A 15,107-nucleotide genomic window follows, 5' to 3' on the forward strand; every position below is an offset into this window, starting at 1 on the left:
AGCCACGGAGCCCAGTCCCAGGAAGAAACACCAAACCCTGCTAGGAGACAAAGCTCAGCGTGCAGGTCCTCAGCCGGTCTCCTCAGAGCTGGGGAGGTCCCAGCCTCCACGTGCTACATGAAGCAGTGGCAGATTCAGGACCCGGAGTTTCCCTGAAGCCCCAGAGACAGAGACCCCGTGTCCTGTCCCTAGGAGGACCAAGCCAGTAACAAAGCCTAGCTCCTCCTCTTCATTTTTGTGGTGCTGGGGATGGACCCCAAGGCCTCGCCCAGGCTGAGCACCTGCTCAGCCACTGACCCTCACCTGAACCCCCCCATTTCCTTTTTTTTAGTGTGATACTGGGGATCAAACTCAGGGTACTCTAAAATAGCCACACACACCCCAGCCATTTTCATTTTGAGATGGGGTCTTGTTAAGTTACACAGGCTGCATCACACTTGTGATCCTCCTGCCTCAGTCTCCCAAGTCAGAATTACAGGCATGCGCCACTGTGCCTGCTATTTATGTCTTAAGTTCTTCCCAAGATTCAGCACTTCGTCTTCAGGACATTACTATGCCCTCAGCCTGTGCTGCGTGAGACTGAAGCAATAATAAATAAAATTGCTACAATTTTTCCTGTGGTTCCTTGGTGTCTTCCCTAATGGAAGAAGTTATGTTAAGTACTCTCATCATTTAACTTGTATGCTTGGTGTCAGGCCCAGGTTGGGGCTACAACTCAATGTATCACTGAACCCTCAGAGGCATCTAGCCGTGGCCAGGGATAGCAACTACAGACTCCATGTGGTATTGAGAAAGCTGTTGATCAGAGAGGTTAGGCAACTTTGCCAAAGATGCACAGCAAGCTGCATGGTGATTTGAGTGTAAAGACCACATAGGCTGTTGCCAAGCACCTCCTACCCCTGGCCCAGTCTGGCTGGGGCGTGGGCAGAGGGCTTTTGTCCTGTGACCACACAAGCAACAGGAGGCATCCTACAGGCTGGAGTTACTTATGGATCATCTCCAGCTGGGCACGTGACAGGAAAGGAGCTTGGAAAGGCTTGGGGACTCAGAGGACGCTGTCTTGTCCTGAGAGTACAGCAGTCGCCTGGGCGGGGGTTTCTGGTTGATTTCCTCCAAGCTGCCCAGGCATGTGGGCTTCTTTTTTCTTTCATTTTTGTAGTGGTGATTGAGCCCAGGGGCACTCAACCACGAAGCCACATTCCCAGCCCCATTTTGTCTTTTATTTAGAGACGGGGTCTCACTGAGTTGCTTAGCGCCTCACTGTTGCTGAGGCTGGCTTTGGACTCCAGATCCTCCTGAGCCGCTGGGATGACAGGCGTGGGCCACCGGCTGCATGTGAGGTCTTGGGGGGAGCTAGGGGGGTTCTCTGCTCCCCGGAGAGTGGCAACTAGAAGTCCAGGTCCAAGAGATGCAGGACCCCTGGGACCTGCCCTGGGTCATGGTCCTCGAGTGTTGAACAAATGTCCAGAGGGGCCAGGGAGGGCCTCACATAGCTATGTGCTGCATCTGAGGACATGGGGCACCCTCTGGGTGGCATGAGGAGTGTCCTTACTATTGATGCCACTTGACAAGGAGGAAGCTGCAGATCAGAGAAGGGAGGTGACTTCTTCCCAGGGCACAGCTGTGGCCCAGCAGGGACTCAAACCTGGAAGCTGGTCAGAGCCAGAGGAGGCCCCGGGTACCCCTGAGCAGGAGCTGGGGGCTGAGTGGGCGGCTCTCCCGGGGGCACTAGGTGGGCGTGTGGAGTCCTCTGGACTCTGGCCCAGTGTGGGGGAGTGAAGGCCTTGGTACTGGGAGGTGGCCTGAGGTTAAACCCACAGTCCTGGCCACTGTGAGTGACCCATGCATGCCAGGGTCCCCCTGCACGTGGGGACTGCAGAGAATCCCAGGCATCAAGGACACACTCGGCCCCATGTTCAAATGTTTTATCTCCATGTCGTAACAACGTACCGTACAAAAGCTGCGCCCAGCCTGGTGGGCGGGCAGCGGGGTCCCGGGCAGTGTAGAAAACAGGGCCCTCGTCCCAAGAGACCGAGGGGGAGCTTACAGTCGAGGAAAAACAAATCGAAACCCAACATGATCGGGAGGAGCCTGAACCTGGTCAGTGGAGGTACCGTGGGCAGTGTCGCAGCGGTCACCCGGCGGCGCAGCCCTGGAGGCCTGGGCTCCGGGCAGGCGCTCACCAGTTTATTTTTGACTCTTGTCGCGGCCTTGTCAGGCGACGGGTTTCACTTCAGTGTCGGGAGGGGAAGTTGGGGTCCGTGGGGCGGGTCCCGCCCGGCCCCGAGGGTGGCGGCCGAGGTTCTTGGAAGCAGCCGAGCGAAGTTCCTTCCTGCCCTGACCCCAGGTCTATGGCTTAAAAAATCGGGGCGCCCAGGCCGGGGCCGCGCAGCCCGGGGGCCTCTGTAAACATGGAGGTGCAGCCGGGAGGGGCTCCGGGGACTGCGGGGGCGGGGCGAGGGGCGCCGTCCAGGGACAGGGGGTGGAGGGGCAGGACCCCCAACGTGGAAACAGAGACAGAGACCAGGAACCGGAGGGAGGCTGGGAAGGGGGTGGAGCGAGCGGGGTGGGGACCCTGGGGGGCTGGTCTGTCCTGGGCTCAGCGCGCCGCGGGCGGCGGCCCGGGGCCGGGGGCGCGCACGGGGTGGGCCAGGGTGACGGGCAGCGCGTCGTTGTGCTGCACCAGGGACGCCTGCTGGTAGTGCAGCACCAGCTCCTTCAGCGACCCGTACAGGTTGTAGGGCTCTGCGAAGCCGAAGCCGGTGGCTGTGCGGTAGATGACACAGTGCTTGGTGTCACCGTCCACCCTGAGAGGGACAAGGGCCGGTCAAGAAGCGCCGTTGCCTTTCCCCTGTCGTCTCGGGGCCCCTTCCTCCCACGCCCCCGGCCAGCCTCCTCCTGGGGAACTGAGGGGCTGTCCTCTAAGGGCCCGGCGCACAGTAGGTGCTCAATAAGGGCTCTCCCGGCCCGCGCGAGGCACTCACACCACAGAGCAGGCGTAGCAGCCGCGCTGGCTGCTCTCGCGGATGAGGAAGGTGCCGTCGCGCTTGCCGCTGAGCATCTCCTCGGCCTGGGTGCGGTTGATCTTGCCCACGTACCACGTGCGCTCCTCGTGGTGGGGGAGGTCCTCCTCGTCCTCCATCAGAGCGTACTGGCTGTGGGGAGGGCAGGGACGGGGCCTGCTCACTCATCTGCAGCACCAGCCGGGGCAGTGCTTCCTCCCTGGCCAACTCCCACTCCTCCTTCACAGCCTGCGCCACAGGCCCCTGCTCTAAGGAGCAGCCCTCCCCTCCTCTTCCAGGTAGTCACTCACTCCTCTGTTTCGTTTTTGATCCCCAACCACTCATTGATCTTCTTCTGCCGGGCACCTTTTTGGGTAAGCCACCTGAGGACCAAGAAGAAAGAGGCCGGTGGGCACCTGCTGCTCGGCGGGAAACACGGAGGGTGCGCAGCTGGCCCGGGCAGCCCCGTGGGAGGCAGCGGCTAGGAGACGGGATAAATTCTATCCCATAAGGAGGTGACCTTGACCTGGTCAAGGGCCGCTGGTTCCCCGAGCGCTGCTTGCTAGCCGCCTCTCCTGTCCACTGACCTTCACATTTAGGAGGCCCTGAAACCCCCCGGCCTGGCTAAGGCCTTATCACCACGCCCGGAGAGACTCAGTCCTGGGGGCCGCCGCACTGCTGTTGGCCTTTGTCCAGCAAAGCTGTCTGCCCTGTGCCTTGGCTTCCCCAGCTAAGGGCAAACTTGGCAAAGAGCTTGGAAAGGAATGAATGCGCTAATATGCACGTGTGCTGGGCAGGGCGCCTGGCGGGCACTTGGAGAGGTGGGAGCTGGACAGAGGCTGGGGCTGCCACCAGGGGGCAGAGTGGAGCGCCTGCGACACCAAGGCTCCTGGGTCAGAGGCCCAGGGAGCAGCAGCCCGGCTGGCCGAGAGGGAGGGGACCCAGGGGCCAGGGAGGGGTCCTCAGGGGCCAGGTGGGGCCCTGTGGTGAGCAAGGGCACAGGCCAGGCCTGGGGACTCCACTCACACGAGGTACTGGTCGCGGATCTTGCGCAGCTGCATGAGGTCGGGCTTGAGGCTGTTCATGCGCTTGTCGATCTCGCGGTTGTCCGAGGCCTGGGCCCGCAGGTCCTGCTCCAGCTTTGTGCGACTTTCATGGATCTCCGCTATGCGGGACTTGAGCCGCTCGGAGTTCAGCAGGATCCTGGGGGCGGGCGGGGGAAGGGTCAGTGGCGTCAGGTGGCTCCAGGGCTCTTGAGAACCTTCTGTGCGCCAGGCTACACTGCGAGCCTCTAAGCCTGCGCACAGCATACCGCCCCCTTGTCCCTTGGCGAACTCCTGCTCATCCTCCAAAGCCTGTTCAGCAGACCCCACCCGCCCACCACTGCCTCTCACCGCTGCATCTCCTTCTCGTTGCCCTCGCGCCGGAAGCGCTCCAGATACTCCTTGCTGCACTTCTCCTGCGTCTGGCCCTGCTCCTCGAAGATCTTGATGGTCTCGTTGAAGGCCTCGATCGCCGTGCGCTTCATCTGCAGCTCCTGGAGAGGGGGCAAGGCAGAGCGCCTCTAGGGACTCCTCATGAGGGTGAAGGGTGACCTCATCTCTGACACGGAGACCCTGCTCAAACTGTTCTCTACCGGGACGCGTTCCTGGAATACTTAGTCTAGTGGAGGACGCGAACTCCTATTCAGCCTTCAAAACCTTCCTCCTGGCTGGGGAGACAGCTCAGTTGGCCCCCCATGCACAGGCCCCGGGTTCCACCCCCAGACCAAACCAAACAAAAAAGCCCTCACTCCCCAACTTCCCCTTTCCTTTGGGCACCTTAAAAACCCCTGGACTTTTTAATACTTTTTTAGTTGTAGCTGGAAACAATCTACTTATTTTACTTATTTATTTCTATGTGGTGCTGAAGGTTGAACCCAGGGCCTCCCACCTTAGGCGAGTGCTCCACCGCTGCAGCCCGAGCCCATGCACTCCGCATTTTCTATGCGTGTCTTTCACTTGGCAGAGACAGGACATTCTATCTGAATCTGTTCTCTCAACTTGCAGAAAGAGGCATACTAATTCAGCCCTTGGGCCGGGCACAGGGTGCATGCCTGCAGCCCCATCAACTTGGGTGGCTGAGGCAGGAGGACTGCAGGTTCGAGGTCAGCCTAAGCAACTTGGCAATACTCTATGCTACTTAGTGAGATCCTGCCTCAAAAAATAATAGTAAAAAGAGCGGAGGACATGGCTTTGTGGCAAGGTGCCCCTGGTTTCAACCCGTAGCATCCCCCCGCGGATACAGTCCTTGAGTGACAAAACCTCCTTTTAAAAAAATGCCCCCATTCCTGTGACCTCCTGCCCTCGGGCCCAGGTCTTCATCAGGTTATTACCGTCCAGAGTCACACCCTGGCTAAGGGGCACTGGGAAGTAACCAAGGTCCTGGGTTCCACAGCACAGAGGGGAAACCCAGTCCTAGAGAGGCTCGGAGGATCTCAGCGAGACCTCCAGGTCCTGCTACGGCCACTTTGTGGGCCTGCTGCTCCCTTCTCATCTGTTCCTTTTCTGTTTTTTTTTAACTACATGCTAGGCCACCTGTCCTCGTGGCCTCCGGTCGTCCCTTGGCTCCTGGCCTCCCCGGCCGGCGCCCTGGCTCCCGAGCGCAGGAGTACCTGGGAGGTGCGCGTGTACTCCTCGTACAGCTGGTCGTACTCGCGGCTCTTGTCCTGGTACTGCTGGTGGTAGACCTTGAGCTGGGCGCCAACCGCCTCCACGCTGTCCTCCTTGACCACCTGGTCCTGGAGATAACACGGGGTCAGGGGAGCCCCAGGATTTGGCGAGGCCACTCCTGGGGCCAGAGGCCCTGGAACCAGCCAGGCGCTGCCCACCCTGGCTCCGCCTGGCACGGACCTGCTGGTACTTGGACACGGGGTAGAGGAGCCGCGTGTCCAGCTTGGCGTTGTACTGGGCCAGGGACTCGTGGCGGTAGTGGGTGATGAGGTCCACCACGGAGCAGAAGGTGAGCGGCTCTGAGAAGCCGTAGTGGCCATCGCGGTGGAACACCTTGATCAGCTTGTTGTTACCGCCTTTCCTGCAGCAGGGAGGGTGAGCCATCGGCACCCAGCAGGACCCAGCCGAGCCCTGCCCTCACCCTCCAGCCAACACCATGCGTGTCCCAGCCCCTGTGCAACCCCTAGAGAGCCCGAGGGGACAGGCCCACCTGAGGGTGAGTGTGTACTCCCCTTGGATCTTGCTGGATGCATCTCGAACCAGAAAGGTTCCATCTGGGGTGTCCCGGAGTTTCTCGTTCACCTCCTCCCTGTGGGGACATCCAGGGAAGAGCTGCCAATCTGGACACCCTACACCCCAAGTGGCATCTCCTGGGTCCCCAGCCCCACCCCAGAGACCCTACCTGGAGATGTCCCCCCAGTACCACTCTGCGTCCTGCAGGGAAGGTGGGCTCCCCCCATTGGCCAGGCCTGTGGGGGCTGGCTTTGCCTTGGAGGGTTTAGGTGGCAGTGCTAGGGGACAGGAAAACAAATGCACAGTAAGCACCAACTGTATACTGCAGCGGTCTCCCACTGCAATGGGGCCTGTTCATACCGGCAGGGCCCCAGATCCGAAATCATGGTCCCCCAGGAGTATGAACTGACAATCATTTTTAAAAGAGGGGGGGGTGTTACCTGGAGGTGCGACCTCCTGCTCTTCCAGGTGTTCCTGCAGCAGCTTCTCCACCAGCAGTGCGGGGAAGTTGGGGCTGGACTCACTCCTGGGGGAACGGGAGCATGGTGAGGGCCGGGGAGGGCGTCCTGGCCTCACATGGCAGTGCGCACACCCCCTCTGGTGCTCGCACACTTGGGGGTCATTATACACTAAGGTATGCACAGGGAAGAGGGGTAGGTGACACCCCAGGTAGGCAAGGCCAAGTCCTGCCTAGTGTGTGCAGTCCCCAAGGACACAGAGAAGTTCAAGAGACAGCACCTGACCAGCACAGACCTGTCTCCTCGCCCTCCGCCCAGGTCTTTCCTGGATTCCTCCCGCAGGCTCAGGCGCAGCCCCGCCCCTTCTGCTCCACTCAGCCCCGCCCCTATGGCGCTGCTGCTCACCCGTCAGGCGCGCCCCCTGGCGGCGGTGAGGGTGGCTGCGTGCGCAGCAGCAGCGGCCCAAAGGTGGCCCCCAGGGCGCGGATGGCAGGGCCCCGGGCTGGGGCGTGACGGGCCACACGGCCCAGGTGCTGGAGTAGGAAGCGCAGCGTGAGAGCGCGGTGCAGTGGCAGCGTCGGGGGTTCCAGCACCGGCCCCACGGGCCCCGCAGCCTCTGAGAACAGACGGCCAGGGCTGGGTGAGCCGGGGCAGGCGACCAACTACCCACCCGACACCAGTCCCCTCCCTGTCCCTGGCTCCCAGGCAGGCTCACCCCGCAGAGCCCGGCTGGCTTCTGCTGAGGCCTCAGGTGTCACTAGGGGTGTGGGCAAGGCCAGCAGGAAGCCCTTAATGCCATCCGACAAGGTAGCAGCGTCCCACTGATCCACGTCGCTCAGGGACCAGTCTGCGGGTGCAGGGGTACATGCCCAGCGGCTGTTATGGGGGTGGGGGCCCGCAGGGACACGGCCGCCGGCTCCCCCCATCCCTGCCCACGGAGGCTCCCCTCACCTGTGCGCGGGGCCGGCAGCTCGGGCCTGCAGTGGGGTTCGCTGTCCAGCCCTGGAGGGTCAGGGGACAAGTGAGTCAGCTCTTATATGTTGCCGGACCCCACGGAAGGATCGGGTGGCCACTCAACCCCAGCAGACTGGCTTTGGAGCCCAGAGATCCGGTTAAGAGGAGAGGGGGTAAGGAGGGAGACCTCCCAAGGGCACTATGCGCCACCTCTGGGTCCAGCACCACCCAGGTGCCCCCCCCAAGCCCAGTGCTCCCAGGCTCAGCTTCCTCAGCGCAGCCGCCGGGGAGCCCTGTGTGGGGTTTTGCCCATGGGGAGGAGAGCAAGCAGGGGTTAGAGCCAGGCTGAGGCTCACCTATCTGTTCAAAGGTCTCCACGAGCTTCACCAGAATGGGGGGCGCCGCGTCAGGTGGGGAGAACTGCTCAGGCAGGTCGGGGAGGGTGAGGCCTGGTAGGGGACAGCAGGTTGGTGAGGTCCCTGGAAGGACCCTGTCCCTCTGCCCAGTGGAGCTCGGTTCAAATGGTTCCAGGCAGGACCCAGCTCAGACAAGCACCCAGCACCTGGACCACCCGGGGGAGGCCGGAGGGGAAGAGGCACAGGGAGGGCTGAACTTATGGGAGGCCATTTTCTGGAGTAAGAGACATCAAGACGTCACACAGCTTCAGAGGCCAGGCTGAAGAGTGGCCATGCAAAAAGATGACCAAGCCCTGACCCCGGGACCTGCAGCTCTTTGGAAGTAGGGTCTTTGCAGGTAGAATAAAAGGGAAATCTGGCCCAGAGCAGACTGTCCTGGATCTAGGGTGGCTAAAGAAGGCCACGTGAAGACAGCTGCAGACTGGAATGAGCCAGTCCAAGCCGAGGAATGGCTGCAGACACCAGGAGGCGGCAGAGCAAGAAGAGACCACCGCGACGTCCTGCAGAGGGAGCAGGCCCTGATTTTGGATTCCTGGGTTTTAGAAACATGACAGAGGGCATTTGTACTGTCCAGAGTCAGAGAAAGAAAAGCAGCCTACCCCATCTGCCTGTTTTCCCTTGAAGAAACCGAGGGCCAGAGAAGGCAGGTCGGGCACCCAGAGTTGCACAGCAACTGCGGCAGAGCCCCAAACCTGCTGTTGAGTTTCAGTGGCTGCCCTTAGGGGAGTCTTCTTTCTTTGAAGGTGCTGAGGATGGAACCCAGGGCCTCACACGTGCTAGGGGAGCTCTCTACCACTGAGCCGCACCCCAGCCCGTCTTTCCTTTTTTGATATAAATGGGAAAAACAAGTGATTGAGAAAGGAGAAGGAAAGCATGCGTCTGACCCGCTCAGCGACCCTTCCTCACCTTCTAAGTCATTCTGCTTCTAAATTCTCTTTCCTTTTTGAAAAGGCTCTCGAACCCCTCCCAGCGGGCAGGCGCCAGGGTCTGGGGCCAACCCCCCCACCCTGTGTTGGGGGGCGGGGGCGGTGGGGGGTGTCCCCTGTGCGCTGGCCTCCCGCCTCAGCAGGCTCCTGCTGCTGCGCCACCATTTGATGCGGCTCTGGCCCTCGGCAGGACGCCCTGGCACAGGGCAGGGGCAAGCTGGGGCCTGTGGGGCCGCTGAGTGACAGGCCAGGTGGGGCCTGGAACCGGCAGAGGCCCAGCTGCGTGGAATTTGCCAAAAAAAAAAAAAAAAGAAAGAAAGAAAAAAAAAAGAAACAGCAGGAGAGGCGGCGGGCACTGCCTGGGCCTTGGTTCTGCAAATTCAACCCAGAGACCACCAGGGACCCGTGTGCAAATGGAGCCCGAGGACCCGGAGATCAGGCCCTGCCCCCATTTTACAGATGAGGAACTTGGGCTCAGAGAGGCTGGGGCCTCCCATGGACGCTGGCCAGGTAGGCCCAGGAGGCCCTGGGACTCCGCCTCAGTGCCCTGATCGGGCTGATGGCGGAAACCTGCCTCCACTGGCTCCCGGGGGTCCCAGGGCGCACAGACCAGTGCTGCCATTTCCTGAGGGGGGCCCAGCTCTGCGGAGGGCAGCCTGGCAGGTCACGGCCCTGGACGTTGGAGGGCGAGACTGGGCAGCTGCCCCGAGTGGAGATGGTGTGGGGGCTGGAGCGAGGCCAGGCAGAGGGAGGCGGCTGTTACCAGGGGGAGAGGCAGAGTCTGGCCTGGAGCCCGGATGGGGCCGCCTCCTGCTCCTTCAGGCCGAGGCAGGACGCAGGCCTGAGCCCTGGAGACACCAGATGCTGTGAGGCCCAAGCCAAGCTGGAAACCTCTGCGTCCCCCTTCTGCCCCCTGCTGTGGGATTCCGGCCTGAGCATCTGGGGACTGTGCAGAGCAGCCTGGTGTCCCTTGGGGCCTTGGCCTCCCTGGGGACTGACCCTGAGTACTTTGGTCTCAACCTGTCCATGGGGCTTCCTTGGCTGCCGGGAGGGCTGGATCAGGCCAGGCTGGTCCTCAGCACCTCCTCGCCACAACCGGGGCCTCCGCTTCCTGGCCGGAACCCACAGCCCCTGCCTGCCCCACAATCGCTCAGTGCCCCGGCCTCTCTGCTCTGGGCACCCTCCTGGGAAGTGGGGATGGCTCCTTTCTACCGAGCACCCCACTCTCTTGGGTTTTGGCTCCCTTGATTTTAAAAACAAAGTAAAATCAAAGGGGTTCCACCAGAAACCCCATCTGCAAACTATAGAATGAAGCTACATGGGGCCTCCGAATCCTATGAACACTCACTGTCCACGCCCCCTGTGGGCCACCTTCCTCAGCACTCCTCACTGTCTGAGCCTGCCAGCGTCCCCTGAAGTGCCATAGCTATGTCACCACCCTCACCCTTGCTGTGCCCACTGCCTGCATTCCTCCAACCCCAGCTCCTCCCTGCAAGCCTTCTGCACAGCCTCTACCACCAATTATCACCTTCCCATCACGTCTTGAATTAGAAGTCCTGTGAGGGCAGGGCCAGGCTTTGTGTCCAGTGCTGAGCTGACAGCAGCGCCCCATACACACATCTAATAAACGACCAATATCCTTATTCCTCCGCCCCTGAGAGAGACTCCAGTGCCTCCTTGCAGAGAAGAAAAGACTGAGGGTCCAAGTGGACATCCTCTTCCTAAGGCTTCTGCCTGCTGCTCACCTGGTTCGGGGGGCCCATCCCGGGGCCTGGCAGGAAGTGGACGGGGGCCTCGTGGTCGAGGGCCTGGCCGGGCCAGAGCCACGGGCCCCAGGAACTCCACGTAGGTGCCAGGGAAGTCACCTCGCTGTCGGGTGCGCTCATTCAGGCCAGGCATCCAACCTACACTCTGTGGGCAGCGCTCACCGCCCTCCGTCACGCCCAGTGCCAGCAGCGCAGCCCGGCTCACCACCAGCACGTCGCCGGGTAGCAGCTCCAGGTCCTCTGGCCGCTCCCGGCGGAACGGGTACAGTGCACGGTACTGGAAGCCGTCGGCCATGGCTGGGTGCGGTGTGATGGGATGGTCAGGCAGCTGCTCGGGGCCCTGACGGCCCCATCCACTGGGTGGGCTTGGGGTGCTCAGGCCTCGAATTCCAGCAGAAGTCAAAGGCGACCCTGGGGGCCGCTCATGCCTGGCTCCGCACCATCATTCCATGACTCTGTGACGGCCACTTGTTGCTGTGTCCACCATGCGCCAGCTGCAGGGCGGGGGCTGGTGCAGTGATCGCAGTTCACTTGGTCACTGCGTTCCCCATGGGAGAGGGGCACTGGAGCAGGCAGATCACTCCCTCAGGAGAGGGGCCATCAGTGCCCGAGGCTGGCAGCTCCTCCAGCTGTACCAGGTGAGGGAGCCGGGGGAGCCAAGGGCACAGGTTGCCACCATGCTTGGCCAGGGTCGCTGACCTGCAGGTGGACAGGGCAGTGACAGTCAGATGATGCATACCCTTGACACAGAGATGGGCCCAAATCCAATTCCTGGGCCCGAACCCCCTGAATTGCTGGGTGGACTTGGGTGCCCTTCCTGTCCTCAGTTTCCCCGTTTGTATAATGGGTGCATTAGCAGCCCTCCCTCAGGGCTGTGGGGAGTGGAGCTGGACAAACTTCATGCTCAGCTGAGCGAGCTCCTCATCCTCGTTCGAGATGGGAACCAGGCTCAGAGCAGGGAGGTCTCTGTATGGCCACTCCATGGGCCAGGGAGAAGCGAGGACTCACACCCAGGCCCAGATGGAGCTGAGGTGGTGGCAGTCACATGGCCAGTGGCGCTCAGAGCAAGCACGCTCAGAGCAAGCAGGGTGAAATGGGAGCCACTCAAAGTACTTGGGAGCCGGTGGAGCAGAGGAGGAGGCAGCAGAGGGTGCACAGGGTAGGGCGGGAGGGCCAGGGAAAGCCCTTAGCACCTGCAGAGGTAAGTCCAAGCACAGGGACTTCCAGTCTCTGCAGGGGAGCAGGCAGGGGGCTGGGGGTGTCCCTAGCTTGGCTATCTGGGGCCCACAATAGGTGCAAAAAGTAGGGGGGGAGGTGTGGCAAAGAGCCAGCCAGACCTTAGCTGCAGGATAGGAGAGGGAGCCAGGAGAGGGTGGATAGGAGGAGGGTACTGTGGCCGCCAAGGGAGGTAGATGCCAGGTGCTGAGTGATGACTGTCCCCCAGGAGCTCAGGCCTGGAGGAAGCAGAGATGGGGCCTCCATGTTCCCAGCCCCAGCCCTGCAGATCTGGTTCTCCTGTGAGGATGGGGCCGGGGCCGGGGCGGAGGTGTGCAGTCTAGAGAATCTGCCTCAGAGCTAAGAGGGCGCACCAGGCCCCTCCCAGCCTCTGCAAAGGTACATGCGAAGGCCTGGCAGCAGCAAGTCGCTTGCCAAGAGTTCAGGTGGCTAGAAGAAAAGGCGCCATCCAACAAGGGCCTCGCGCTAAGGGTCTGGGGTTTAGCCCCAGGCCACAGAGACTGTCAGGAGGTGTCTGAGCACAGAGCCGGGGCTCCACATTCTCAGGTGCCCGAATAAACCAGCTCTCTGAACCTGGTCACCCACATTCTACAGGTGGGGAAACTGAGGCCCGGATACAAAATGTCTAGGAAACCTCCTGGATCCGCCTGCCTGGCCGCCCCCGCGCCCGGGTGTGCACGCGTTTGCACATGCTGGGGAAACGGCGCTCCCCGAATTCGAGAGGCGAGGGAGCCCCAGCAGGGCTAGGGGCTCCGCGGGTGGACGCACTGCCTGCGTGCTCACGCAGACGCACACTCGGGCCTGCGTGGACCCCGCAGCCCGGCCAGGAGACCGGAAGTGGGATCGACCCCAGACCCTCCTGCACCCCATTGTGCCCCAGTGCTGGGCGCCCCTGTTACCGCTCGAGGCCACACTCCAGACGGGGCCTTCTTGCATGGGGGACCGCGGCTCCGGCCCCGGATCTCCGCCGCGAAATCCCCCGTTCCGTCCCGACCGTCCCGGGCAGGTTGCACGGCTGCGGAGGGAGCCCAACGCCTCCCCTTCCCTGCGGCCCCCCAATTCCCGCGGGGCCCGATGCAGCCCGCTCCCGTAGTCCGGCTTCCACAGGGGCCCTGTAATCTGCCTAGGAGCCCCGCATTCAGTGCACTCCCAGCCCCTCCTGCCACGACGGCCACTAGGGACTCACCTGGTCGCGACCGCAACCGCCGCTGCCGCCGCCGCCGCCGCCGTCACGTTGAGCCGAATCCGCCCCGTGGCTCCACCGCGGCCGCCGTCGCCGCAGCCGCGGGATCCCCTCGTCAGCCGCCGCCGCGGTTCCGAGCGGCCGGGCCCGCCCCCGGCGGAAATGGACGAGCGCATTCGGGCCGGCGAGTTCACCAAGACCTAGGCGGAGCCGGGGCGGGGAGAACGCCTGAGTGATTCCGGAAAGAGCCGAACGTACTCCCGCGGGACTGGCCGGCTGGAGGTTACAGCGAGACAGCCGAACAGTTACGGAAGTAGCCGAATAAGATCGGGTCGGTGGAAGCTGGACTCGGCAGGAGCAAAAGACCCCCGAGCGGGTCCGGAAATAGCCGAACGCGCTCCAGCTGGTTTGGTGGAACAGAGGCTGAGTTGCTGGAAAGAACCAAGCGTGCTTCGTCCCAAACGGAGACTCTGGGAATTTAGGCCCAGAGGCTACTGTCAGATTCCGGAAGTTTCCGAAGCATGGACGGTTCTAGACGGCGGGTGAGGGGGACTCAGGTTCAGGAAAGTGGGCAACGGAACGGGGGAAGGGCTTGCCACCGAAAACAGCCGACCGCCTCCGAGAAAGAGGCGGAGTTAGAGGCATGGTAACCCGGAGCGTCCGGAAACAGCCGAAAAATCTCGAGTCCTGGCCGGAGGAAGAACGTGGCTGACTTGGGCACACATCCACGATTGTTTCCGGAAACAGCTGAAGACACTCGGAACTGGGGGCGTGGCCAAGGATGTTTCTCCGACTGTCGAGAGCTCCGGAAATAGCCGACAGCACTCGGGCTGGGTTCGGGGTGGGGCACAGTGCATGGCACAGCCCAAGCAAAGATCAGAATACAAAGGACACGACGATGGCATGTCTTTTTTAACATAGCTCAGGACTCTAGACGAGTATTCGAAGATTTTGTTTGTTTTGGGGGGAGGGCGCCGGGTCTCGTAGTGTTGCTCAGGCTGGTTTGGAACCTCCTCGCTCAAGGGATCCTTCTGCCCCAGCCCCTTAGAGTAGCAGAGACTACGCGCACCTGGCAGGCTGAAGGTTTTAAGGGTAGTTCTGTTACCTTGCTTCCCCGATGTTGAAGAATAACACCAGAAAAGCACACGCCGAGGCAAGGTCAGAGTAGAGATTAGAAGTTTATTAAAGGACAGCAGAAAAGACTTCTCCCAGAGGAAGAAGGGGACCCAAGAGGTGGAACCCCTTGGCGGGCAAATGTGTTCCCCTTTTTATAGGTTTGGTGATGGAATGCAAGGGGGAAGGGTTAGGACACAGGTGGGCCCAATTATCACCTTTTGGGATGGGATTATCACTTCTCTGGGATGGGCTATCTCCAAATCTGTTGGGGCTGTTTCCTGGGCTCCATTAACATTTCTTTCTTTTTATATATATATATATATATTTCAGTTTTTAGTTATCAGCGGATACAACATCTTTGTTTGTATGTGGTGCTGAGGATCGAACCCGGGCCGCTCGCATGCCAGGCGAGCGCGCTACCGCTTGAGCCACATCCCCAGTCCCCCATTAACATTTCTTTGAGGTGGACTTTGGCCTAGGGCCTTTACAGAACTTCATTAACACTCCATGAGTTGTCCTGAGTTTTCCCTGAGTCATTCCCAGCATGGCCTCCATTTTAGATTTCACTCGATATTAGACCCGATTTACCTAACTACACTGACTACCTAACTTTAAATCTGGCTTCAGTTCCCATGATGGGCACTCCTAGGGAGGGGGCAGCAGGGGGCCAGAAGATGCCAGGGAGAGAATCAAGGGCATCTTCAGTCTCCATAACCCATTTCACATGACTTTGAACCGAGTCAGTTTTCTCCCCATTCCCGTCCTTTGCCCCCTTCACAGCCCCTCACAAATAGACATGAGACCTCCTCTTTGTAAGTGTGGCTTT

At 61.0% G+C, this 15,107-nt stretch overlaps 1 protein-coding gene across 2 annotated transcripts; it reads right to left on the reverse strand.

Moving 5' to 3' along the window:
- Positions 1-1,918: 1,918 nt before the first annotated feature.
- Positions 1,919-13,314, reverse strand: Pik3r2 (phosphoinositide-3-kinase regulatory subunit 2). 2 transcript variants are annotated; one of them, XM_076845697.2, is made up of 17 exons: positions 13,169-13,314; positions 12,084-12,200; positions 10,726-11,445; positions 7,995-8,087; positions 7,636-7,686; positions 7,400-7,531; positions 7,090-7,300; positions 6,667-6,752; positions 6,396-6,504; positions 6,204-6,302; positions 5,894-6,074; positions 5,656-5,781; positions 4,397-4,539; positions 4,029-4,205; positions 3,314-3,385; positions 2,985-3,155; positions 1,919-2,807 (listed from the first exon to the last, which is right to left on the reverse strand). In XM_076845697.2, the coding sequence occupies exons 3-17, from the start codon at positions 11,039-11,041 to the stop codon at positions 2,600-2,602; spliced, it is 2,175 nt and encodes a 724-aa protein (XP_076701812.2). In that variant the 5' UTR covers positions 11,042-11,445; positions 12,084-12,200; positions 13,169-13,314; the 3' UTR covers positions 1,919-2,599. The 2 variants fall into 2 exon arrangements, with proteins under 2 accessions (XP_076701812.2, XP_076701802.2); XM_076845687.2 differs by lacking the exon at positions 12,084-12,200.
- Between the last annotated feature and the right edge of the window lie 1,793 nt (positions 13,315-15,107).

This window comes from Callospermophilus lateralis, chromosome 1 (genome assembly GCF_048772815.1).
Source record: "Callospermophilus lateralis isolate mCalLat2 chromosome 1, mCalLat2.hap1, whole genome shotgun sequence".
In the NCBI taxonomy this organism is placed as follows: Eukaryota; Metazoa; Chordata; class Mammalia; order Rodentia; family Sciuridae; genus Callospermophilus; species Callospermophilus lateralis.